Raw genomic sequence first — 24,990 nt, 5'->3', positions numbered from 1 at the left:
AAATCAGTGAGTCTCAGGGCTCAAGGTCATTAACCTTTTTGATTCAGATTGAATAAGGTGGCACAGGGTGAATTACAGCGCCCAGGGGCACCAGGCATTTCTGATGGGTTTATGCAGAGAAGGCTAAGTGGTAAGAACATGCAATCTGCTCTGGTTGATACATACTAGGGGGCCAGATAGACCTACGGTAATGGAAGACCCCCTGTGAACAAACTGCCATATCTCTGGCTGGCCCCAATCTGGCAATACTGACAGATGAGATGCATTTCACATGTTGCTTCCTAGCTCAAGTTCAGGATTGGTAAAATCAGGCAGGTTGGAGAAAAATAAAGTAAAAGGAGACTGTTGTTTTATGTCAAGTTCAGCTACCCTTGGCTGGGTTGGAGTCCAGGCCAGGCGCCAGAGGAGGTTGACCAGAAGGCCTTGGGAATCTCGCCCACTCTTTATCCAGGGTCCTGAAAGCTGAAGCAAAAAGTCCATCAACGCTGGCACCTGGGTGACAGACTCATCTGAGACAATGCAGAAAAGGTTGTGCCTGGGAAGATGGGAAGGTGCATGGGGAACTAAATTTGCAAAGGCTGAGACAGGTCTGGGGAAGGCCATTATCTGAAATGTGGGAGATCCAGCAGAATGGTCTAGTGCAGGGATCTGTGAACTATAGCTCAACACATGTTTTTATAAATAAAGTTTTATTGGAACACCACCATGCTCATTTGTTTACATACTGCCTATGCCTGCCTTATTGCTATAGTGGCAGAGCTGTGCTACTGTGACAGAGACCATCCGGCTCGCAAAACCTAACCTAAAATTAATAAATATTTCATTTGCTATCTGCCCCTTTATAAAAAGGCTTTGTCGACCCTTACCATTATGCTGTTCTTCTTTTTTGGTCATTCATACATACCTTGTCTGCATACTACTGTAAACCATCCGGCTCACTGTGGCTCAGACTTGGGAAGCCCTGGCTTGTGGTCAAAGTCAGGCAGGTCTACGTCTGAGCTCCTTCGCTCAGGAGATGAGTGACCTTGGAAGAGTCCTCAAGTCCCTTGTCTCTCAAATGGGGAGGATGAGGTCCTACCTCACCAGATGACTGGCGAGACTACATGAGACCATCAAAGTACTTAGCACAGCACCCTGTGCATGCTTGGGGTCGGATGAATAGAGGCAGGGACACCTGGGGGGAGTGCACCTCCTGGGAGATCGATTCATGACAAGCAGCCATCACTTGGTTTTGCAGTCATCCCTCTCAATGAAGCCAATCTTGGACACTGCCCCGTTGCTGAATGGCTGCACCAAATCCCGGCAAAGCAATTTGGATTAATGGGACCATTTAGCTGTAGGTGTCCAGAGAATGCATTGTTTCAAGTAACTTGTTAGAAACTTCCCCAGGGCGGCAAACTTTTAAACAAAGATTGACTCTGTAATCAAAAACTGCTTGGCCTTAAACCACATTCCCGCATCTCAAAGAGCACAGTTACACTCAGGAAGGGGTGGTGATGTTTGTGCCCCTGGCTGGGCTTGCCAAGTAATGTTGACTGATGAACACAATTAAACTGCACCAAGGAGACATTTTCTCTGGAGGACACAGGAGACAGCCGGAGGCTCTTGGGGACACAATTTCCATTCCTCCTCTACAAGGGAACAGAACACTGATGTGGGATCCCACTGAGGCCCTGTCCCAGGAAGCCTGGCTGGCATCACCCAACAGACTCCTCTTTCCCATTCTTCACTTTCTAACTAAGCAGCATTATAGGCACTAGGTCAAGGCCAAAATGTGGGCTCCAGATGCTCAGTCGGGACCAGCTAGGGCTGCTTCACTTCAGATGGGCAGGAGTGACCAGGAGGAGCAGGGAACTTTGCTCTCAGCCTTGGCTTCTACCCTATGACAATCCCCCAAGCTATGAACCCATTTAGATGTCAGAGCTGGCATCTGACACTTTTTGACGTACCTGGAAGGCCCCTAGTGGCCACCGGTTTGGTCAGGGCAGACTACTTGAGTCTGGGGATGGGTGAGAGAGGTGAGGTTGAAGAGATCTATAGGTAGAACTTTAGAGGAAGTTTCCACCTCGAACCTTCGGGAGATTGCAGCTACAGTGGCTCAAGAGTGCTACTGCAGCCCACTGTGGTCGAGAAGGCTGATTAACACCAAGGCTCTTTTCAAAGAGCCGTGCAGCAGGAGGGGATGACGGGGCCCAGAGCTGCTCACCTACCCATGCATCCAGACACAGCTCAGCTCCAGCGAAGAGCTCTCAACTCTTCACTCTCTAGACAACAGTTTGCTAGAGATCATGTGTGCGCGTGCCTGCTCTCTTGTGAGCCACATTTCTATTTCATACAGGGGTACAGAAGGGGCACACCAGGGAAGACCCCGGTGGCTGACAGTAAAGAATCTACCTGCAGTGCTGGAGACCTGGATTTGCTCTTTGGGCCAGGAAGATCCCCTGGAGAAGGAAATGGCAACCCACTCCAGTATTCTTGCCTGGAAAATTCCATGGACAGAGGAGCCTGATGGGCTACAGTCCTTGGGGTCATAAGAGTCAGACATGACTGACAGACTAACACTGTAGCATCATAAATTATAGGGGAGAAGGAAGCAAAGAAGGAAGTGACCACAACAAAGGCCTGACCATGTTTTTGGTCCAGAATTAATAACTGCTCAGGATTTTTTGTTATCATAATAATAATGAGATCCACTTTCTGGTCACGTGTAACAAATGCCCAGCTCTGCACTGGGCCCTGTGTTTTATTATCTTTTATTATAATGATCCTAGGAGGGAAGTGCTGTGGGGAGAAGGCTCCGGCCTTGTCTTCCATATCAGGCCCCCTTCTGCCCATCTCCTTAGGTTCACCCAAAGGGAAGAAGGATTGGCAGTATGATGACTCAGTGCTGGGGCGTGATTATTAGTGGGCTGGGTTACTGTCTGGTGAAAACCCCCAGCTGGATCCCACTACATATATACATGTAATTTTATTTATTTGTGGCTGTGCCGGGTCTTTGCTGTTGAGCAGGCTTTTCTCCAGTTGTGCTGAGTGGTGGCTACCCTCTAGTTGCAGTGTGAGGTTTCTCATCACGGTGTCATCTCTTGTTGTGGAGCCTGGGCTCCAGGCACTCGAGCTTCAGTATGGCATGTGGGCTCAGTCCTTGCACGTCCCAGCCTCTAGAGCACAGGTTCAGTACTCGGGGCACACAGGCTTAGTTGCTCCGCGGCATGTGGGGTCTTCCTCAATCAGGGATTGAACCCATGTCTCCTGCATTGGCAGGCGGATGCTTTACCACTCAGCCACCGGGGAAGCCCCCCACTACTATTTTCTCATGGTTCTTGCCTCAACTCCGGGCTGCACCTGACCACTTGGGGCCAGGATCAGTCATATTTTCTCTTGTCTCTTCCGTTCGTGCAACTAGGTGGATGCAGGAAGCTAAGGGCTCCAGGGTAGGCCTGAGCACCTCTCTCTCCTCAATGCCATCACCACAGCTGAGCATCTTGGACCCAACGTTTAGATGGTGGGAGGGATGAACATGAGGATGCACATGGATGCCAGGCCTGAGCCTCTGTGTCTACCCTCAGCTGGGTATCAGCCTGTCAAGCTGGACCTCAGGCGGAGCTTGGATTCTCACCTGGCTGCTAGTAACGTTATCATCTCCCTCTTATAGGTGAGGAAATCGAGACTCAGGATGGTTGGATCCACCTGTCCTGGGATCTTGCAGCTAGTAGGGGATGCAGAAAGGATTCAAACCCAGGTCAGGATGACGTGGCGTGATTGCTCATGTGCCCTCACGGAGAGAGTGATGGCTCAGAACACGCCGGCATCATTTCCGTTCTGCAGTGTCACAACTGTGCACATTTGGAGGGACGGCAGCCATTCGGTCTTAATTACGCTGCTTGAGGCTAAGGTTTAAATGCGTGAGAATTCCATTAGCACCACAGTTTCGCAGTTTGGGCGAGGGGTCTGGAGAGTCTGAGATCCAAAGGGACACGACTACAAAGGAATTTGAAAGCAAGGCGTTCCCAGCTAAGGAAGGACAGCTGGTTCCTCCCTCCACACTCAGAGCAGACACAACCGGTAAAGCCCAATCTTCCATCAGCCAGAGGGGAGAGCCCATTGGGAAATGGGACCACCCTCACTGTCATGGTCACATGGTAGGGTTTGTGCTCTTGTGATTGGCTTTTTCCCTGGGTGGGGCGGTTCCACTGCCAGCCAGCCTCTGGGTGAGGCAGTTGGGCAGAGTCGAAAGATGTTGCACTTGGGTGTCAAGCTGCACCTGCCTTCAAACATAGGTTTGGCCCCTGCCAAGCTGTGTGACTTTGGTTGGGCAAGTCACTCACACTCACTAAGCCTCACGGCCCTTCTCGATGCCAACCCTCTGAGGATGTTTTGAGGACCAAAGCAGAAAGTGATGACCGCTCAGCAGCTGGTAAATGCCGGTGGCTCTGGAGTCAGGTACTAATGTGTACCACGCCTCTCCTGGTTATTGGGCACTTCTGCCTCCTGGCTTCTCTTGCAGATGAAGGGGAAGAGGATTTAGATGGGGGAAGAATGAATGGGACAGCTTCGGTCCAGAACTGCCAGTGGGAGCAATACAACCTGCAGGTGAAGAACTCAGGTTTCTCTTTCCTCCAATGATGAAAGAAGCACGGACGTCAATCCCAGCTCTGATCCATACTGGTTGTGAGACAAAGGGCAAATTCCTTAACTTCTCTAAGCCTCAGTTTGTACATCTGTAAAATGGGATGCAGCCATAGCATCTACCTTCTGGGGTTTCTGTGACTTTAGATAACACGTGGAAATCATTTGGCCCAGGATCCTGAACACAGTAAATACAGCCGCCCCTCGGGATCTGCAGGGGATTGGTTCTAGAACCCACTGCACATGTACCAAAATCCAAGGATGTCCAAGTCTCTTACAGTCAGCCCTCCATAATTGTGGGCTCCAGATCCAACTGACCTGGATGCGAACTATGGATACAAAGGCTGACTGGACTCATGAAATTCTAGCTAATATCATCCATGGGAGTCTGGAGAATCTTGAAGTGCTTTCCCAAGCACCTCCTTTGAGAGTACATTGCTGACCATTTTCTGTGCTGGGCAATGACTCAGATGGCAGCAAGTAGAAGGAAGAAAATGAATGATGATGATGAATAATGAAGATAATAAAACCCACAGAGCTTCCATCTAGCCACCCCAAAATTGGACCTTAACCCTATCCATTGGGCCCATGCTCATCTAAATCCCTGCTGTCATCAATAAAAGGGGTAGAAACTCTCCTCCTTTATCCCATTTGACCTTATAAGACATGCTGTTTCTCTAGAAAGTCCTTGAGAATAATCTCTACCAGTAGTTATGTGTGAGAGGGAGGCAGGGGAAGATAAGAGGCTCTGCAGGGCTGATCACCCACACCGTGGGCCACTTGGGCTCACATTCAAATTTGCAGGATACACTTGGATGTGATTAGAGCATCCCAGAGTGCACAGCATCCCTGCTCTTGGCCTCTGGTGGACAAGCCACATCAATGAAGCTTTCCTGAGAAGCAAACATGCTCAATGCACTGGATAGGAAGATGCCCATGGCTGGAAACATCCCATCTATGGACATGTAGACAGCTTCTGCCAAGAGGAAGAACTATGAGATCTGAGGAGGGGGGAATTAGGAAGAAAATACCTTACCAAACTCAATGCATGGTCAACGTGGGATGCATGAGACAATCAAACTGGCAGAGTCTGAAGATCACATCTGTCTCTGAACTGGTAGCATCCACTCTCTTATTTTGCTCAGAGCAGTGTAATTCTCTCAGAGGAAGCATTCCTGCTACACGATAAGGTCCACCAAGGCAGGAGTTTTCTTTTAATCATTGTGTTCACTACTCCAACTTGAGCAACAAGGATCATGCTGCTTAATATATTATTTGCTTACATTTAAATTAAAATCAAACCACATTTACAACTTGGCTCTTCGGTTCCACAAAGCATATTTCAAGCTCTCAATAGCCACATATGTCTGGTGTCTGCTGAGCTAGAAATCAGCACAGTAAGTTCTACTGGACAGTGTGGGTCTAGAGCACTGCCTGGAATCCAATAGGATCTCGATAAGTGTGTGATGGATGAAGGAGTGAAGGAATGACTGAAGGGCTGGCCAAAGCCAGGGCACACACGACTCAAGATAAAACCATCCACCTCCTTTCCCCAGCACTCAGCACTTTTCAGTAATGAAAGAAGAGATAACAGCCAGCCAGTGAACAGACATTAGGACTGAAAAGTATTTAAGCCTCAGGGCATCCCTTGAGTGAGAAAAGTCATGTCATTCTTGCCTTGAGTTCTGCCACCTTCTGCACTGCTTCTGTGAACTCCCTACATTCTCCCAGGGACATCCTTCCTTATCTACTTGAGCCAACACAGTGTCCCAACCCAACTTTCTCAGGAGTTGGTGCTTCTCATCTGTGTCCCATGAAAACTCCAGCCTTGCTCTGTCCAGGGGCTGCTCTGAGTTGGTCCTCACCTCCAGAAAGCTTGTAGAGCTGTCCAGTCAAAAATACAGCTCGGGAAACCCAGGACAGCCAGCAAGGGGGAAGCAGACTGTGTTTCTAGAGGCAGGAGTGAGCTCTAAATAACAGGACTGAGGAAATGATTATTTTGCTATTAGATGCAAACAAAACTGTTAGCGGCGTAATTACAGGCATGTTTTTCCAGTTGCCTCGTGACCAACAGTGACAGCAGATACAGTCTTTCCAACTTGCCTATTATCTGGGTGGAGCTTTCCCTGGATGGTGTCCACCTGGGCTTTGGGGTCTCAGGAAAGAGGGTGTGTATCTCTGAACACCCACAGAATAAAAGCAGCTGGATGTTGAGAACATGGTCAGTGGGAGAGATGGTTGAACCCAAAGATCTGGTGTTGGGCTCCCAAATATGACCACCCATGAAGTACTGAGGCTAACACATTTTTCACCCTAACACTCACCTTGCTATTGATTACTGTAATTAAGGGATGAATATCTGTGTCTCCCCCAGATCAACGATCTGCTGCTCCCCTCTGCTGTACCTCCATCCCCTCTTTTGTACAGTGGGACTCATTTCAGGACTTGGTTTTAAACCTCACTCTTTAAAAGCACCTCATCTAGGTTGATACAGAGCCCCTGTTTGAGTTTCCTGAGCCATATAGCAAATTCCTGTTGGCTAGCTATTTTACATATGGTAATGTAAGTTTCCATATTATTCCTTCCATACATCTCACCCTCTCCTCCCCTCTCCCCATGTCCATAAGTCTGTTCTCCATGTCTAGAGGGGTGGGATGGGGAGGGAGACGGGAGGGAGGTTCATATATCCTCAAGGAAGGAGATATATGTATACCTATGGCTGATTCATGTTGAGGTTTGATAGAAAACAACAAAATTCTGTAAAGCAATTATCCTTCAATTAAAAAAAAAAAAGCACCTCATCTTCCTGACCATGCTCCTTAAAGTGGGACCTCCTCCTTGTCTCCCATCATGGCACCCTGACGTTATTTGATCAACAAGCTCTCCATTTCTCTCATAGACTGTAGATGCCCTCAGTGAACGAGCAGATCTGTTCCTCTGCCGCAGTGTCCAGTCCCCAGCACTCAGCCACTCAGGAAGTGAACTGCACGCTTGTTTGAATAGATGATTCTATTTTGTAAGCAGCTCCCAGAGAGGGTGGTGGCTCTGGCTCTTCCATCTGGCCCTGGAGAGGCTGTAGCTGGTTTTCAGAATCTGGCTCAGACTATGTCCTCTTGGGGGACTCTAAAGACCCAGGTGTGAAGCAATGACGGTCTGACTTGAGATGAGGTGGGGGAATCACAGCTGAGAATGCAGACGGGAGCGGTGTCAGGGTTAGGATGAGAACGCGCAGGCCTCCTTGGAACAGGGAGATGGAGGCCACACGCTTCCAGCTGCTGGTGAACAGGTGGTCCCACTCAGAGGACGGGGAATTAGAAGGGGGAGCTGATGTGGATTGGGAAGCAGTTCTAGAAGCATCATTTGAGGGCCATGATCCCGTGCAGAGACAATTTCCTGGGGCTAACCTCATGGGTCTACTGAGAGCTATGTCTGCTACTCGAAACTTCCAAGGGCTCCAGGGCCCTTGTTTTGGGAGCTCACGCTCCTTAAAAGGAATAAGAAACACCTTGCCCTACTATCAGAAAGAAAAGAAAAATACATGAGCAAGGATAGAGGGAAATCAGAACCCTTGTGCACTGCTAATGGGGATGCAAATTGGTACAGTCGCTATGGAAAACAGTATGGAGGTTCCTCAAAAACTAAAAACAGAATTACCATATGACCAATAATTCTGCTTCTGGGCATATACCTAAAAGAGCTGAAAACGGAGGTGATGAGATATTCATACACCCATGTTCTCAGCAGTGTCATTTACCGTAGCTGTAAGGTAGAAGCCACCCAAGTGTCCATCAGTGATGGATGAGTGGACAAGCAAAGCGGAGTCTCTCCAGACAAGGGAGATTTATCCCCCCTCAGAAAGGAAGGGAGCTGTGACACCTGCTACGACATCAATGAACCTTGAGGACATTCTGCTAAGTGAAATAAACCAGTCACAAAAAAGAATACTGTCTAATTCTACTTCCAGGAGGTCCCTAAAGTAGTCAAATCCATAGAAACAGAAGACAGAATGCTGGTTGCCAGGGCCTGGGGGAGGGGAGATGGGGAGTTTCAGTTTTGAAAATGAAGAGTTCTGGAGCTTGGTGGTGTCACACTGTGAACGTGCTTGACCACTTAAAAATGGTTAAGATGGTAGGTTTTAAGTTATGCACATTTTATCACATTTAAGCCAAATGAGCAAAGAGGAGTCTCTAGCACTTTCTTTCACAGTCCTTAGCCGGCCCCTCCTGCCTCATGGTCAGTCCTCTTCTAAAACTCTGGCCTCAGGCCCCTGGCCCTTCTGGGTCCTTTGTGCCAGCTTGTGCTCCACAGGTCTCCTGAGAACAAGGCTGTTTTGTGCAGATGGGGGGCCTGGGGCCTACCCACGAGCAGCTGCCGGGCTCTCTGCCTAAAAGGCTAAGATGCTGCTTGGATCCAGGAAGCTCACGATGGCTTCTGAGACTCCTGCCTCTGCCTGAGGTTGGGGGAGGAGGGCTCCCCGAATGTGGTTCCACACCAGCAGCAGCAGCAATCACCTTCCTCCTCACAGGCCTCCCCCACCGGCCCCGGCCCCTCCCCACTGTTATCTCACAGCAGCCAAAATGGTCTCTCCACGTTGCAAATAAGGCTGAAGTTTTGAGGTGTTAGTTGCTCAGTCGTGTCTGACTCTCTGAAAGGGAAAGGGAAGTTGCTCAATCGTGTCCGACTCTTTGCGACCCCATGGACTGTAGTAGCTACCAGGCTCCTCCGTCCATGGGATTTTCCAGGCAAGAATACTGGAGTGAGTTGCCATTTCCTTCTCCAGGACATCTTCCTGACCCAGGGACTGAACCCGGGTCTCCCGCATTGTAGGTAGATGCTTTACCGTCTGAGCCACTAGGGAAGTCCCTGACTCTCTGAGACCCTATGAACTGTAGCCAGTCAGGCTCCTCTGTCCATGGAATTCTCCAGGCAAGGATGCTGGAGTGGGTTGCCATTCCCTTCTCCAGGGGTTTCTCATTAAAACCGCACAGCTCCTGGACTAAGGATTCAACCACCGGACAAGGGATCAGAAATCCCTGCAGGAACTGGCTGGACCATCCTCCTTGGTGGTAAAGCACTCTGGCTGATTGGGTTTCAGCCACATCGGCTTTCTTTTAACTCCTCAAGCCTGTCAGGGGTCCTCTTACACCTGGGCCTTTGCTTATGCCATCCCCTTTCCTGGAAAACACTGCTAGCTAAGCCCTACCCATCTCACACACCTCAATTCACGTGCTGCCTCCTCAGAGAGGCCACCCCGAACCCCAAGGTGCAGGTGAGCGTCACTTGCTAAATGCTCTTTCATCTGTCCTTCCATTCAGAATACTTGCCTCGCTTTGTGATCACATGTTCACTCATGTGATCTTTCTGGTTAGTTTCCAACTTCCTCTATCAACAACGAGGGCTGTCACACAGACAGTGCTTACTGGGTGCTAAGCACGTTCCATACATTAATTCATTTCTCTCTCTAAGCAACTGTATGGGGCAGTGTTGTGGTTGTACCCATTCTACAGATGAGGCAACTGAGGCCCGGAGACATTAAGCGATATTCTCAAGTCCACGTTGACACAGCTAGTAAACAGAAGAGCTGGGATTCAAACCCAGGTGATTCAAACCACTAGGATAAGGGCAGAGACTAACCATGTTTCTCTTTCCCTTTGGACATCTGGTAGCCAGCACAGTGTCTGGCACCTAGTAGGTGATGAGTAAGTATCTGCTGCATGAATGAGTGAAGTCAGAGAAGCCCCGTCTTCTGATCTCATCTGTGAAACCATTTTCAGCTGGCTTCACAGGTAGGTCTGAGCTTTTTTCTCCCCAAGACACCCTTAGGTTGCTTTCAGAGGGGCTTGGATGGTGAAAGAAGAAAGGAGGAAAAAAGGGAAACTCAGACCTCTGTCCCTAAGCCTTCATCTTTCCATCTTCAACCCCAAATCTGTCTCAGCCAACCAGAATCACTGGAAACTTCTCTAATGGAACCAGGCGGAGGAGTGCCAGGCTGAACGGGGAAGGTCACGAGGCTTCTGTGGACGAGTGTGCACAGATCAGCACCCCTACCCTGACCCTGGCATCGTCAGAGCTCAGGCAGTAAAGGTCCTAGTATCAGTGCTGTGCAGAGGCCCATGTGATGGAGTTGCATCTTCTTAAACCAGATGAGGTCCTCACCTCAGGTTGTAGGGCACAACCCAAGCTGGCCAAGAGATGGGGCTTTCAGGGAGCTCTTAAGAATCCTGGTTCTACCACCTGATGAGTGGGTAAACAAATTATGGCACAGCCACATGATGGAATAGTACACAGCCATAAAAAGGATGAAGCACTGGCACAGGCTGCAATGTGGGTAAAGCATGAACATGGTATCCTAAGTGAAAGAAGCCAATCACAAAACATCACACACTGTATGACTCCATTCATATGAAACACCCAAAGTAGGCAAATCCATAGAGACAGATCAGTGATTGACAGGGGCTCACGGTGGGATGTGAATGGTGAGGGACAAGGTTTCCTCTTGGGGTGATGAACGTGTTTTGCAACTAGATAGAGGTTCTGGTTGCACAACATTGTGTGTGTGTGTGCTCAGTCATGTCCAACTCTTTGTGACCCCATGGACTGTAGCTCACCAGGCTCCTCCGTCCATGGGATTTTCCAGGCAAGAGTACTGGAGTGGGGTGCCATTTCCTTCTCCAGGGGATCTTCCCAAACCAGGGATTGAACCTGCATCTCCTGCATTGGCAGGAGGACTCTCTGCCATTAGCACCACTTGGAAAGCCCGCAAGGTTGGGCATGTACTAAACGCCACTGGATTGAACACTTCAAAATGGTTAATTTAATGTTAAGTGAATTTTATCTCAATTAAAAAAAAAGACCACTGGCTATATCCTTGTGGTCAAGTTCCTCAACATCTCTCTCTGTGCCTCAGTTTCTTCATCTGAAAAATGGCCTCCCCGAAGGTATGTGTGGAGTTGCTGTCAGGACCACGGACAGCGCTTAAAAACCCATGCCAGGGATGTACTAGGCACTGTAAGTGCGTTTGCTGCGGTTGTGATTTTCTATTAACAACAGGTATTCCTTGACCCATTCGTGAATCAGTGGCCCGACTAGAGGAATGAAAAGTAGGGGAGTGACTATGCACAGATCCACAGTCCTATGCCAGATCCCAGGCGACTAGACTCTGTGCCTAGATACTATCAAGGGGTTAATTTCCCTGCAAAATTCACCAGGACTTCTAAAACTAATCTCTTTCAACTTTCTTACACACCAGAAGTTTTATTTTAAGGGATAAGGATTAAGGCAGCACATATGTTAAAGGCCCTGGCAGAGGGCCTGACTCACAGTAGGTACACAGGAAACATCTGCTGGATCTGGGCATTCGTCTTACTTGATCAATGCCATGGAGACAGTGGTCTTGGGGATGTTGCAGAGAAGCCCAGACACCTGCTTCCTGTCTGTTTGAGCTGGTTTTTCCGGCTGAGGAGCTGCAGAAAAGCTCTTATGCTCCTTCCCTGGGTCCCTGGTGGTATCTCAAGAGAAAGGCTTGGGTCTACGGTGAAGGGTAGCTTAAATGTCCACACAGGGGGCCCCATAGGGTTAGACCTTGTTGCTGTGAATCCCTAAGAGGTAGAATTAGTAGATTCTAGGTTTTGCTTGATGCTTGCACACACACAACATGCATGCACACACACAAACCACAGACAGAATGTGAGCCCTGGAGGGGCCATGGACACGTTCAGCCTTTGCATCAGGTTTGCTCCAGGACACAGGGCCCAGAGACAGATGGTGAGGGGTCTGTTACTACTGGCCCAAACCTCACAAACCAACTGCATAATGCTCTTGGTTTCAGCCCTGTCTGTGGTCCATCTAACTGAAAAATGCTAGCGCAGTTTCCAGCCTTACTCAGTAAACAGAATATATTGAATAAAAGCATCATGTTCTTTGATGATTCCAAACCTAGTAGGGTCTCGATGGTTGAAAATATCCATTTTCATTCACACACTGGATGCATAAACAGCTCCAACCAGAGCTTACGTGAGCCAGGCGGTCACGTCAACAGTGACGTGGGGAGGCCTAGATTCTTTAAACATACTTCGCTTGCATATTCCAAACACGAGGACAGTCTTCCTGTTCATAGATGGGTTGGTTCTCGCCTGTTTCTTTTGAAACGTTCAGTCTTTGAGTCTCACTTTGCATTTCCCACTTTTGAAAGAGATGTGAGTTCAAGAACTATTTTTCTGGTCTTTTCATGGGTGAAGGGAAAATGGAAAGCAACTCAGTTGATGTCCAGCCTGTGAGGCCAGCACTGTTATACAACTATAATAACTACTGCCTGCTTTTGAGGAACACTTTCTGTGTCAGGCACTGTGTTAAGGCCCTGACAAGCCAAGGTTTCCTCTAATCCTCCTAACTGCCCTGTGAAACAGGTACCAATACTGGGTCCCTTTTAGGTGCAGACATTGAGATGCAGAAAGCTGAGGCAGCATGTGCCAATTCAAATGGCTCATCGGTGGTGGCAGAATCTGCAGCCAGGCTGTCTGCATCCAGGGTCTCAAGGAGGCTACTAGTCAGTAGAGACCAATGAATCTGGCTGGCGGTTAGAGCCAGACAGCTGACCTGGACAGGCGATGTCAAATCACAGACAGCTCAGAGCAGCCAGGGGAGGTGAACGCTGCCCTTGGATATACACCCAGGTTTTCAGAGTTTCATAGAAGCTTCTGACTTGGGCACTCCCGCCCCTTTGAGAAGGCTCCTAAGTTTGCTCATCCTTCCTGGGAGGGGAGAAGTCGTGGTTCTGGAAGCTACAGATGGAGTGGCAGATGGGAAGTGAAAGTCTATCAGAGTTGCCCAGGATAAAACCATTCATCTGCAAAATTCATATGTTTTTGTGTGGGGCGACTTCACGAAAACAACAGCAAGAGGAACCAGCAGTGCCTGATGCGTGAGGCGCCTCTGGCCATGATGCTGGCAATGTGAGTGGGTGGAAGAACTGGCGGGGGCTGGGGGTGGACACGGAAATGAGGGCCGTGGGAGGCGGAGGCGGAGGAGAGACAGATCGACAGGGATGGCTAGACAACCGGAGCAACAAAGCTAAAAACATGATGACTCCCTTCTCTGAACCCCCAAATGGGTGGGGCACATGGTCTGAGAAAGGATTTCTGGACCTTTCTCAGAGATCAGGAGGCTCAGCCTTGGATCCAGCTTGAGGTTTAAGAGCTGATAGGTACTGAGCTAAGTGCCCAAACTTTCTAGGTTCCATGACTACAATCTGATTTCACAGAAGTTGACTCATTGGAAAAGACCCTGATGCTGGGAGGGATTGGGGGCAGGAGGAGAAGGGGACAACAGAGGATGAGATTGCTTGATGGCAAAACCGACTCGATGGACATGAGTTTGAGTAAACTCTGGGAGTTTGTGATGGACAGGGAGGCCTGGAGTGCTGCGATTCATGGGGTCGCAAAGAGTCGGACACGACTGAGCGACTGAACTGTGTTTACTTGCCAAGGATCACCTGCAAGTGAGGTGGCAGAATCAGAGTTTAGCCTTAAGCCCTCATATGGGAGTCTGAGCACTCATCTTCTTAGATACTGAAATGCTAGAAGTGCTGATCTCCTGGACCAGCTGACCTGGCTAAGTGAACGCTGTTACAACTGCAACTTGCAAATCAACAGGGGGCCTATGGGGGCAGCATTGAGACTTGATGCGATTCTTCTGGGAAAGGTCACACAGGCTGGCCCACCTGCCCTTGAGAGGTCCTGGTCAAGTGTCACCTCCTGACTGAGGCTGACATGACCTCTGAGGCCTCCACGGGAGGTCTGGAGCTGGGGGAGTGGGAATCTTGACCTTTGAAGGGAGCGTCTGCCGCGTCAGCAGCTGCACTTGGCATTCTGGGGTATTTCTGAACACACTCCTTTGGAAGGGAGAGGGAGAAGGCTCCAGCTCACCGTCGCCTTGTACTTCCCTATACTCATCTCTCCTCCTCGTTTTGTTTATTAGGTTCCAGCCATGTTTAAATTTCTCAAAGGCAAGTAGTTCATCTCTGACCCAAGTCCAGGCTGTTCTCTCTCTCAGGAACTGGAGCGTTCTCAGCTGGAGGCAGTTTTGCTCCTCCAGAAACACAGCACCTGGAGGTATCTGTGGTTGTCACAAGTGGTTGGGAGCAGGAACCACTACTGCATCTATTGGGTAGAGGCCAGGGGTGCTTCCAAACACCAGCAGTGAGCATGGCAGCCTCACGGCAGAGAATGATCCAGCCCCAGGTCACATTGGTGAGCTTCTCAGGTGGCAGAGGTGGTAAAGAACCCACTTGCCAATGCAGGAGACGGAGCAGATGTGGGTTTGATCCCTGGGTTGGGAAGATCCCCTGGAGGAGGGCATGGCAGCCCACTGCAGTATTCCTGCCTGAAGAATCCCCACGGACCACCACAGGGGAGCTGGCGGGCTACAGTCCGTAGTGTTACAGAACTGGACACCACTGAAGTGAATTAGCACTCAGGCAATCATATTGACATCAAATTCCAAGAGAGACTTTGTCTTTTAGGTATGTTTTCTGAAATATTTGGGGCTTCCCAGGTGGCTCAGTGGTAAAGAACCCAGCTGCCAAAGCAGGAGTTGCAGGAGACAAGAGTTCGATCCCTGAGTTGGGAAGATCCCCTGGAGGAGGAAATGGCAACCCACTCCAGTATTCTTCCCTGAAGGGTCCAATGGACAGAGGAGCCTGGCAGACTATAGTCCATAGGGTCACAAAGAGTTGGACATGACTGACTGACTGAGCATGCACTGAAATATTTATAGATACTACTATATGACCTCTTAGAAATGCTTCACCAGGGCTGGTGGAAGAGGGTCAAGGTCTTTATTGGTATGGATACAAGATGAATTGATTATAGTTGAAACTGGGTGACGCAGGGGTCATTATACTAGTCTTGTATTCTTGTGCATGTTTGAGAATTGGCTTGATAAAACACTTTTTATAAGACTCCTTCATCTAGCTCTTCTGGAAATGCTGTACCCAGCACTAACAGAGCAAGGAAGGCCCTGTCCTTCACCCCTTCCACTTCTCCTTTTTGGCCTTTCAATAAGCAAGATGGGAGACACAGTCAAGCAAAGAGCTGCCTTCTTGATAGGAAATATAGTTCACTTTGTTGCCTTTTCCCCTCCCTTTAAAGAGATCTCCAGGGGTTTTCTTTGCTTACACCTCTTTTAAAGAGTAGATCAATGCTTGTGCAAAGGGACAGAGTGGCATCTGAATTTCTCACCGCCCCAGGGCTGCTGGTTGCTCCACCACCCACACAAATTGCGGCTGAGTAGCTTACAGAGCCTGGAGAGGACCTCAAGAGAAGCTAGAGATCTGCAGTTTCAGTTGAAATCTACCAGTCATAGAATGTGGGCAATCAATTCATGTGTTAAAATTGGATAGGAGCCAAACAAACCAACCCACGGGATTCCAACAGCCCAGAGACGCCTGTCTGATTCTGCCCAGGCTGTCACACTCCCCTCCCTTCTTCCACTTTGTCCCTTTCAGTTTAACATCTAAGTCAGACCTTGACCTTCCTCTGCTCCAAACACAGCGTGTGGTTCCCATCTTCCTTTGAGTAATGGCCAGATTCTAGACCCTCCATGATCTCACCTCAGTTCCAGCCACACTGAGCCCTGTTGTTCCTGGAACACATCAGGCATCCTCAGAGCTCAGCACCTGTGCTGCCCTCCGCTGGACCATTTTCCCTGCCTGGGCGGCTCCCTCCATCACCATCTTCCATTCTTCTGTGGAAGGATGTTCTGGCCATTCCCATTAGAATTCCACCTCCCCCCCTGCTCCTGCTGCTCTCTGCCTTATGTTTCCAATGTGCTAGTTTCAATACTTAGTTTGCGTGTTGTCTGTTTCCCCCATTTGAATGGAAGCACCTCGTGGCCAGGGGTTTCAGCCTTTGAAGTGATTTCTCAAACAGAGCTGGGAAAACCATGTACTCAAGAAATCTCTGTTGAATGAATGAATGAGTGAATGCTCACATGATTCTCAAGCACAACGTGGCCCTCACATAGAGAGACCTCACAGAGACAGTGGGTAAGCATCTCAGAGGCGGGAGGGCTCCTCCAGATGGGAGGCAGGCTGCTTCTGCCTCTGGCTTCCCAGATGTGACAGAGGAAGCAGAACCTCAAAGCAGGCTGGCCAGGGCCGCTTACCTGATGGGGTAGTCAGCTGCGCTGAGGTTAATGAAGAAGTCCCAGGGCCAGTCGGTCATCTCCAGAAGGTCCCGCATGGTCTGCAGGTATGTGGACAGGAGGCTGGCTCCCCCCCAGATGGTGGCCATCCTCCAGGGCGTGACGCGGACGTTGCCGTACTGCCTGGCGAACTGAAGCACTTGGCGATGCAGGTAATTGGAGCGCTTTCCCAGGAGAGGAAGGTACACTCAGCAGTGTGCAAAACACCCCAGCCTTGTCCCTTACCCCCTCTCTGTCCCTTCCCTTCTAGGTGATAGGGCTTCTGAACTTTGCCACGTAACTGATTCAGACCCGGGGTGTCTTTCTGCATCGTTATACAAACTTCATTATTTTTAAAGTATTACTTTAGCAATTTGAGGTGCAGATTCCCTGATCCTGCCTCTGCATTACTGGTTCCCCAGGTGTAGGCTGGTGCCTGGGAGTCTGCATTTTTCTCTAAGACTAATACATATGGTCTGAGGATAACAAGCTAAGTAATATGATTGTATATAATATGGTTGCATCGCTGGTTCAGGAAGATCCCCTGGAGAAGAGAATGGCTACCCACTCCAGCATTCTTGCCTGGAGAATTCCATGGACAGAGGAGTCTGGCAGGCTAAAGTCCATGGGGTCGCAAAGAGTGACTAACACTTTCATTTAAACCTGATGAGTATTTTGAAAGGTAGAATTTCTCCACTACCCTCTCGCAGGCTTGCTAGAATCAGACTTTTGAATAGGCATCTCCTTTGTCTTCCTGACCAAAGACATAATCATGTCATATCAGCAGACCAACAGAAACCTCTGGAACAAGATGCTCAGGGGTCAGCAAGCTGGAACCATGTTTTTTGTGTTTTGGTTTTTTTTTGGTAAATAAAGTTTTATTGAAACAGTCACACACATCCATTTGTGCATGTTTTTATGGCTGCTTTCAGGCCACAATGCCAGAGCTGATTAGCTGTGACAGAGTGTATAGACCACAAAGGCTGAAATACTCGCCCCCTGGCCCTTGATGGAAAAAGTGGGCCCGCACCTGGGTTAGCGATCCTTATAGATTGGCAGGCACTGCATTGGGCAGGACCGTGAGCAAAAGAGGCAGGAATGACAGTGTTTATGGAGGAAGTCTAAAGTCACAGTTGGGAGCTTTGAAACCGACACCCACGTGCGTGTGCACACACACACACAGACACACATACAAGGCCTGCAAGGCTCCCCTGAAAGGGATGCCGGCGTGGAGAGGGGCAGACACAGCCCCAGAGAAATGCCAGCACGGGGCGGTCAGAGCGCGGGCCTCACCTTGTCCACGTGGATGTAGTAGAAGTGGTCCTTGTGGTAGATGGCCTTGAACATGCGCTGCAGCTGCCGAGAGGCGCGGCCGTGGACCACCAGCACGAAGGCGATTCGGACCGGGTTGGCCAGCATATACTCCACTGAATCCTCGTCCCACTGAACGTTCTTGTTGGCTTTGCCTGGGAAAACCAGAGAGATCACAGAGGTGGGGTGAGTTCGGCTCTCCTCAGGGCGTGTTTCTCTGATGCTTCTTCCCGGGACTATTTGAGGGGCACAGTAGTCATATTGGTCCCTGAAACTGGTTTCAACTTAACCAAGCAAGTCCTGGACCCTGACTCCGTCCTGGTAAACAGGCGTGGGGGCCCCTGAGGAGCTAAAGACATGGTTTCCATCCCCAGGGAAACGAAGAGCACTGATGGAGACACCTGTACACATATTAAAGCCGGAGGAGAGGAGCCACCTAAGAGGTACATTTCTGAGCCACAGAGGAAGAAGGAGCAGTTAATTTCAATTTGGGAAATGTTAAGATATACGTGCTATTTTTGTTTGTCCAGAATCTACTCTTGTTTTTCCTCCTAACAGCATCTATTTTGTTTTTTCTTTTGTTGTTTTTTTTAATTGTGGAAAGAACAGATAACCTGAGAGTGCCCTCTTAACACGTTTAAGTGTTCAGGATAGCAGTGTGGATTATAAGTGATAGCTTACGGTGAACGATGTTGGATTCGTGATCTCCGAAGAAAATTTAGCTTTGGGACCAGGGCCCAGGCTCGATCACTCAAGAGCTTTTGTGCAACAGAGTTTTATTAAAGTAAACAAAGGACAGAGAAAGCTTCTGACATAGACATCAGAAGGGGGACGGAGAGGGCCGCCCTGGCTAGTCTTAGCAAGGCCTTATATACTTTCATCAGACCCACTCCCACAACATACATCTGAAATTAACAAGATTAGAGCTAACAATAGAAAGGTCTTACCAGGCCCACTTCCACAGTATGCAAGTCTTAAGATAACAAGATTAGTCAGAAGGTTAAAGAGAAACCTGGCCTCGAGCAAGATACACTGTTATATAGACTAAGACAAAGCAATGTAGGAAAAACAAAAATTGTCCTTTTCTCCTCCTTGAGAGCCTGGGACAACTCTCTCTCCTTGAGAGCCCCAGACTCCTTTCTCCTCCTCGGGGACCCCAGATTTCTTACCAACCTACTAGGGAATTGACTCTCTCATAAGCACGATGTCACATAGCAGATCTCTAGAATTCATCCATCGTGCCTAATGAGAAATTTATCACCCAATATTTTGAGGGGCATCAACCTCCCCCATTCGCTGTGTGGAAGGAGAAGGTCTATCTATTATCAATTTCAGGGGTGGTCACAGGACTTAGACTTGGCCAGTCAGGACACAGGAGGTAAGGTTCAGAGTTAACTAAGCTATTTAGCCAAGAAGACAGAATTCCAGACTGTTGTTGGAACTAGATAAGAGTCTTAAAGTCCATGAAACTTGAAGATTCTAAGAGCCATTTTATCCCCCCATGGAGAGGAAAGGCAACACAGAGGGAAACTGCTGAGTGAGAGGGAGGGTATAGATCCTTGTGACCCCACTTGAGCTCCTGGATCAGCCTGGGAGATCAGCCACCGTCATTGCTTCTTCTTCTTTGAAAGCCCAGATCCTACACCAGATGCTCCTAGATAAATGGTTCCAGACGTCTTTTATCCTGGTGTGTGTGTGCTCAGTCGATTCAGTCGTGTCCGACTCTGCGATCCTATGGACTGCAGCCCGCCGGGCTCCTCTGTCCATGGGATTCTCCAGGCAAGAATACGGGAGTGGGTTGCCAAGCCCTTCTCCAGGGAATCTTCCCCACTCAGGGATGGAACCCGTGTCTCTTGCATTGCAGGCAGATTCTTCACTACTGAGCCATTGAGGAAGCCCCCTTTATCCTTGGAAGCAGCTTCAAAGAAACCTTTTATCCTTCTTTCCCTTGCAAATGCCCCAGGGACAAGGTTTCAGGGAGGAACACGGCTTACTGGTTCAGTTCATTATAATCCCAACCAGAAATCTCCCGGCTTTCCTGAGCCGAATTTCCTTTGGGTCTAACCTGATTTCTTGCAGGTTTTAGGTTTATGGGACTCAGCACATAGAGGCTGCAGGTGTCTCTGAATACCAACTAGGAAAGCTGAGAACCTGGACTGTTCAGCCTGGAGGTCAGGAGACGGGGAGCCCGTCGGCTGTCGTTGGGAAGCTGAACGGCCACCACACGAGTGTGGCTCCTTCTGTGTTGCCCCAGAGGATGGGATGGGGATGAGATGAGGGTGGTCTGTGTCCTCATCACGTGGTACAGACTCCATGGCCCGCGGCCCTGCCTCCCACAGTTATGATTGCAGACCCCTGCACCCTGACTCCCCCACCATCAACCTTGACCCCTGACCTTTTGTTTTTTCCTTAGTAAGCTTGTCTTTGCCTCAGAACCTTTCCACGGCCATTCCTGCCCCCGGGGACACCCTCTCCCTCTATCTTTGTATACCTTTTCTTGCCACTAGTTCACAGGTCACAATCAGGCCACCTGCCCCCTACCAACCACACCGCTCTCTTTTATCTCAACCTATTTCAATTTTCTGCATTGCATTTAACACTGTCTGGAATTATATATATATATATATTTATTTATTTTTATATATTTATATTTTATTATTTATATTTATATAATATAAATAAAATAAATATTTATATTATATATTTATAATAATATAATTATATATATATTATATATAAATATTATATATTATATATTATTGTCTGGACACCCAACTAGAACTAAACTCCAAAAGATGAGGGACTATTTCAGAATATTTGTCACTGAATACACAACATTATTAACAATATCTGGCACATAGCTGGCTTTTGGTGAAAACAAAAGTTACAGGAGGATACATTTTAGTACTGTAACAATTACCTCTTCTTGAGCATTGAGCAGTCCTTACCATTAATTATTTCATTTAATCCTCATAACAACCCTGCAAGGTAGGGCCATTATCTCTGTTTTGCAAATGAGGAAACCACAGCTTAGAGAGGCCAAGGGATTTATTTGTTCAAGGTCCCACTGCTTTAATTAAGCTGAGATTCAAACCCAGGTCTGTTTCCAAAGCTTATGCCCTTAACCAGTAATATAGACTATGTTACCATGCCCAGAATTTGTAAATGTTAATAAAAATCCTACTTAATGAAATATCCTGTAAATTAGTTATTGCAGATAGATAGGCATGTACTCGAAGACTGTCGGAAGTATCGCAGAGAGGATTCCTGTGTTATGTGGGACTCCAGGGAGCCAATAAGGTGACATCTTTTCATTCAACCATCCATCCGTCCATTCATTCATCCATCCATTCAAATTCAACCATTCATCCAACAAACCATTTAACTATCCACCTAGCAAAATATTCAATGCCTTATCATCCCTCCAGAAAAACCATCCATCCATCCATCCATCCATCCATCCATCCATCCACTCATCCATCATCCTCCAGGCAAATCATCCATGCTTGCACTCTTCCAACCATCTAATGATCAACTCTCTGATCCATGCAATATTAATGCAGTATAGGCTAAGTTAATATTGCATGGATCAGAGTTGATCATTAGATGGTTGGAAGAGTGCATGCATGAATGGTTTGCTTGGAGGATGATGGGTGAGTGGAAGGATGGATGGATGAGATGTATCCTTATTGGCCCCCTAGAGTAAGCCTCCCACATGATACAGGAATCTTCTCTGCAATGCCTCTGACAGTCCTCCAGTGCATGCCTATCTACCTGCAATAACTAATTCACAAGGTACCTCATTAACTAAGCAGAATTGTTATAAACATTCCCAAATGGAAGAGAGAATGGTAACCCACTCCAGTGTTCTTGCCTGGAGAATCCCACGGACAGAGGCGTCTGGTAGGCTGCAGTCCATAGGGTCACATAGAGTTGGACATGACTGAAGCAGCTAAGTACACACACATTCACATACTACATGCCACATACTATGCTAGGTACTAGAAAAATAAAATTGGAGGAAAAACTCTTCCCTTGAGGAGCTCGCAGCCAACTAGGATACACGGAAGACAATGCTCAATTGCTTTATGGAAGATGTGTGCCCTTGGAGGGGGGGAAGTAGTGAACAGGAGGCCTGCAGAGACAGAGGAGATCTCAGAGGGTTTAGCTCAAAGCTTCTGCACCCATTTCCCCATGCTCTCCTGATGGCCTACCCTCTTTGGCTCCTGACTGTTCCATCAGGAAATTTAATCCTGGGGATAATTACCATCTTGGCTCTGGTTGAAGACAAGCTAGGCAGCAACCACAGAGATATCCTATCCTCCCTCTATTCTTCTCTCCAAACCACTCACAAATACGTTCGCCTTTCCTGGTGGTGGTACAGGAGAAGTGTGCCTGGAAGAATCATGTCCCTTTAGACACTCACACAATAACCTATCCATTTCATTCATCCATCCACCCATCCATTAATTCACCCATCCATCCATCCATCCAACCACCCAGAACCCTTCAACCCTCCCACTTGCCAGTCTAGGACAAAACTTTGAGCACAAAAGCATATGGGACATGAGCCTGTCTTCACACATGGATTATGAGTGGATTAAGGAATGTGAGACTCCAAAGTAAAAAGATAATAAGAGAAAAGCTTATATTCTCTTTCTCACAACTGCAGCCCAAAGGCAGTGCACAGGTCATGGCAGGGCCAGCTGTAACCTCTCTTCATCTCCCTCAGATACTCTTTATCGAACAAAGGGAGGGAGATTAAAAACAATGGCTATCATGTCACTTTTTTCTACCTGAATTTCTTTGGGTGATGTTTCAAAGGTTTAAATGTGATCTGGACACTCTGTTTCACAGGAATTCCACTCTGTAGGGGTTCCTGCTGGCACTCAGATAATACTGCTCATCTCTGCCCCAGGGTTTCTGGGTAACAATGACCTGGAGCTCCTAGCAAGGGAGGCTCCCGGGGCCTTTGGGAACAGCCATGCTCTCCAGCCAGGGATGTCCCTTGCCCTGTTGTTGAATGAGTGAGCGAGTGAATCCATTCTGGAGCAGGCTGCTCTGGTCCAGAGGAGCTGATGTCTCCTGAGTGCTGGTGCCAGGGGCTATGTGTGGGTCGTTACTTGGTTCTGGGAGGAAAACACTGTCATTCTCGAGACTTAGAGAGGTCAGTGCATTTCCCAGGTCACATGGTAAGGGAGGACAGAGGCGAAAGTGTCAACCCAAATCCAGCCCTGCTCCTTCCACCCGCCCTCTGCTGTACTGATGAGCAGGTTATGGGAGGAAGAACGTGAAGACCCCTGGTCTCTAAAGGAACTTGAGTGTTGGTGTTGAGAAAAGCCTTTTGTAATTTTTCTTTGGGGGTTTTTAGAAAGCAGAGCTCATTCACAGACAGAGAGACATGATCAAGGGTGCTTCCTTTCTGGAGAAGGGGGAGAAGACCTGGGGAATCAAACACTGGCTGCAGAGCCTCCTGGGCGTAAACAGTCTAAAGTTATCCTTGGGTCAGACAGTCGGTCTGGGGAGGAGCAAAGAGAAGGGGGAACAAAACCCCAGAGCTCTGCATGCGTGCATGCTAGGTCACTTCAGCTATGTCTGACTCCTTGGACCCCAGGGACTGTAGCCTGCCAGGCTCCTTGCCCATGGAGTTCTCCAACAAGAATACTGGAGTGGGTTGCCGTGCCCTCCTCCAGGGGATCTTCCTGACCCAGGAACCTAGGTCTCCCATATTGCAGGCAGATTCTTTATCATCTGAGGCACCAGGAAATCCAGCTATTCTGGGCATTAAGGGTGGGTGAGAAAGACAAAAATATCCACAGAAAAGAGACAGAGAGATGGCAATGGGGATGAGAGGTGGAGGCAGGCACACACAAATCCAGGGAAAAGCAGAGAGACAGGAGGACCTCCTCCTCCCACATATATGGGAAAGAAATATACAGAGAGACCCACAAAGAACCACGGGCACAGACAGAGACACACAGACAAAAACAGCTTCTCCACCGGAAAAGCTGGATCCACTTGACCCCAGAGTGATGTAGCTAGTCTTAAAACCAAAGGCCAACGAAAGTTCCAGAGTTTCAGAATCAAAAAATGCCCCCAGGCTGGAAACACGGCCTGGTGCCCTCCCCCGAGACTACTTCCATTCTTTACACACTTTCCCCTCGCCTGTCCCCTGACCAGCCCTGTACTCTCGTGAGCCCAGAGATGAAGAAAGAGGGAGAGGCCCAGGCACCCACTGAAAGTGGTATGACAGTCACAGGCTGGCTCCATGATCATGATGGCAATAATCCCCACGCTGGCACATGGGAGGACCCTGATGCATTTTGTCGAATAAACAAGGGAGCGTGAATGGGCGAGTTTTCTGCCCCGTGTTGCAGCAGGGGGCAGGGAGGGCATTAAAAGGGGCTGAGGTTCACGGCATTCTGGGCCTATTACCAGTCACCAGCTTCTTATTTTTGCCCAGCAGCCCTGGCTCCCGCATCGACCTTTCCAGCAAGCTGCTCAGACACGGCGTTGCCGAGGAGACAGGAAACCATCCCAGAGACCAGGCGGAGCGGGCCTCCTCAACTCCGGTCACCGTTTCCGGGACTGCGGTCCTGGAAAGCTGCCGGCCTCTGCCACCAGGAGTGGGATGGGCAGTGGGCTGTGGTGAGCTTCCCAGAAGGGCAGGAACTGGGGAGGGGCTCTTTCCCACCCGCTGGAGGGAGTAGGAGCCGGCAGAGCCTGGCCAGAGTGATGTGGCAACAAGTATTACAGTGTTACACATGTAGGTCCCTCGACCCAGTAATTTCGCTCCTAAGAATCTATCCTGGGGGAAGAAGGCAAATATGCGTGTCTCCGTGTATATGCAACCCACTCCAGTACTCCTGCCTG

The 24,990-nt window shown here is 48.8% G+C and overlaps 1 protein-coding gene across 1 annotated transcript in view; it reads right to left on the bottom strand.

The window, feature by feature from the left end:
• Positions 1–24,990, bottom strand: part of XYLT1 (xylosyltransferase 1) — a 343,548-nt gene that overhangs the window by 72,152 nt on the left and 246,406 nt on the right. Inside the window, exons 4-5 of the mRNA XM_065924410.1 lie at positions 18,100–18,272; positions 16,789–16,991 (exon numbers count right to left, since the gene is read on the bottom strand). Coding sequence (XP_065780482.1) covers positions 16,789–16,991; positions 18,100–18,272 — 376 coding nt within the window. The remainder of the gene's footprint in view (positions 1–16,788; positions 16,992–18,099; positions 18,273–24,990) is intronic.

This window comes from Muntiacus reevesi, chromosome 2 (genome assembly GCF_963930625.1).
Source record: "Muntiacus reevesi chromosome 2, mMunRee1.1, whole genome shotgun sequence".
Taxonomy (NCBI): Eukaryota; Metazoa; Chordata; class Mammalia; order Artiodactyla; family Cervidae; genus Muntiacus; species Muntiacus reevesi.
Note: the sequence above shows the minus strand (reverse complement) of the source record. Positions and strands in the feature narration are given on the sequence as shown.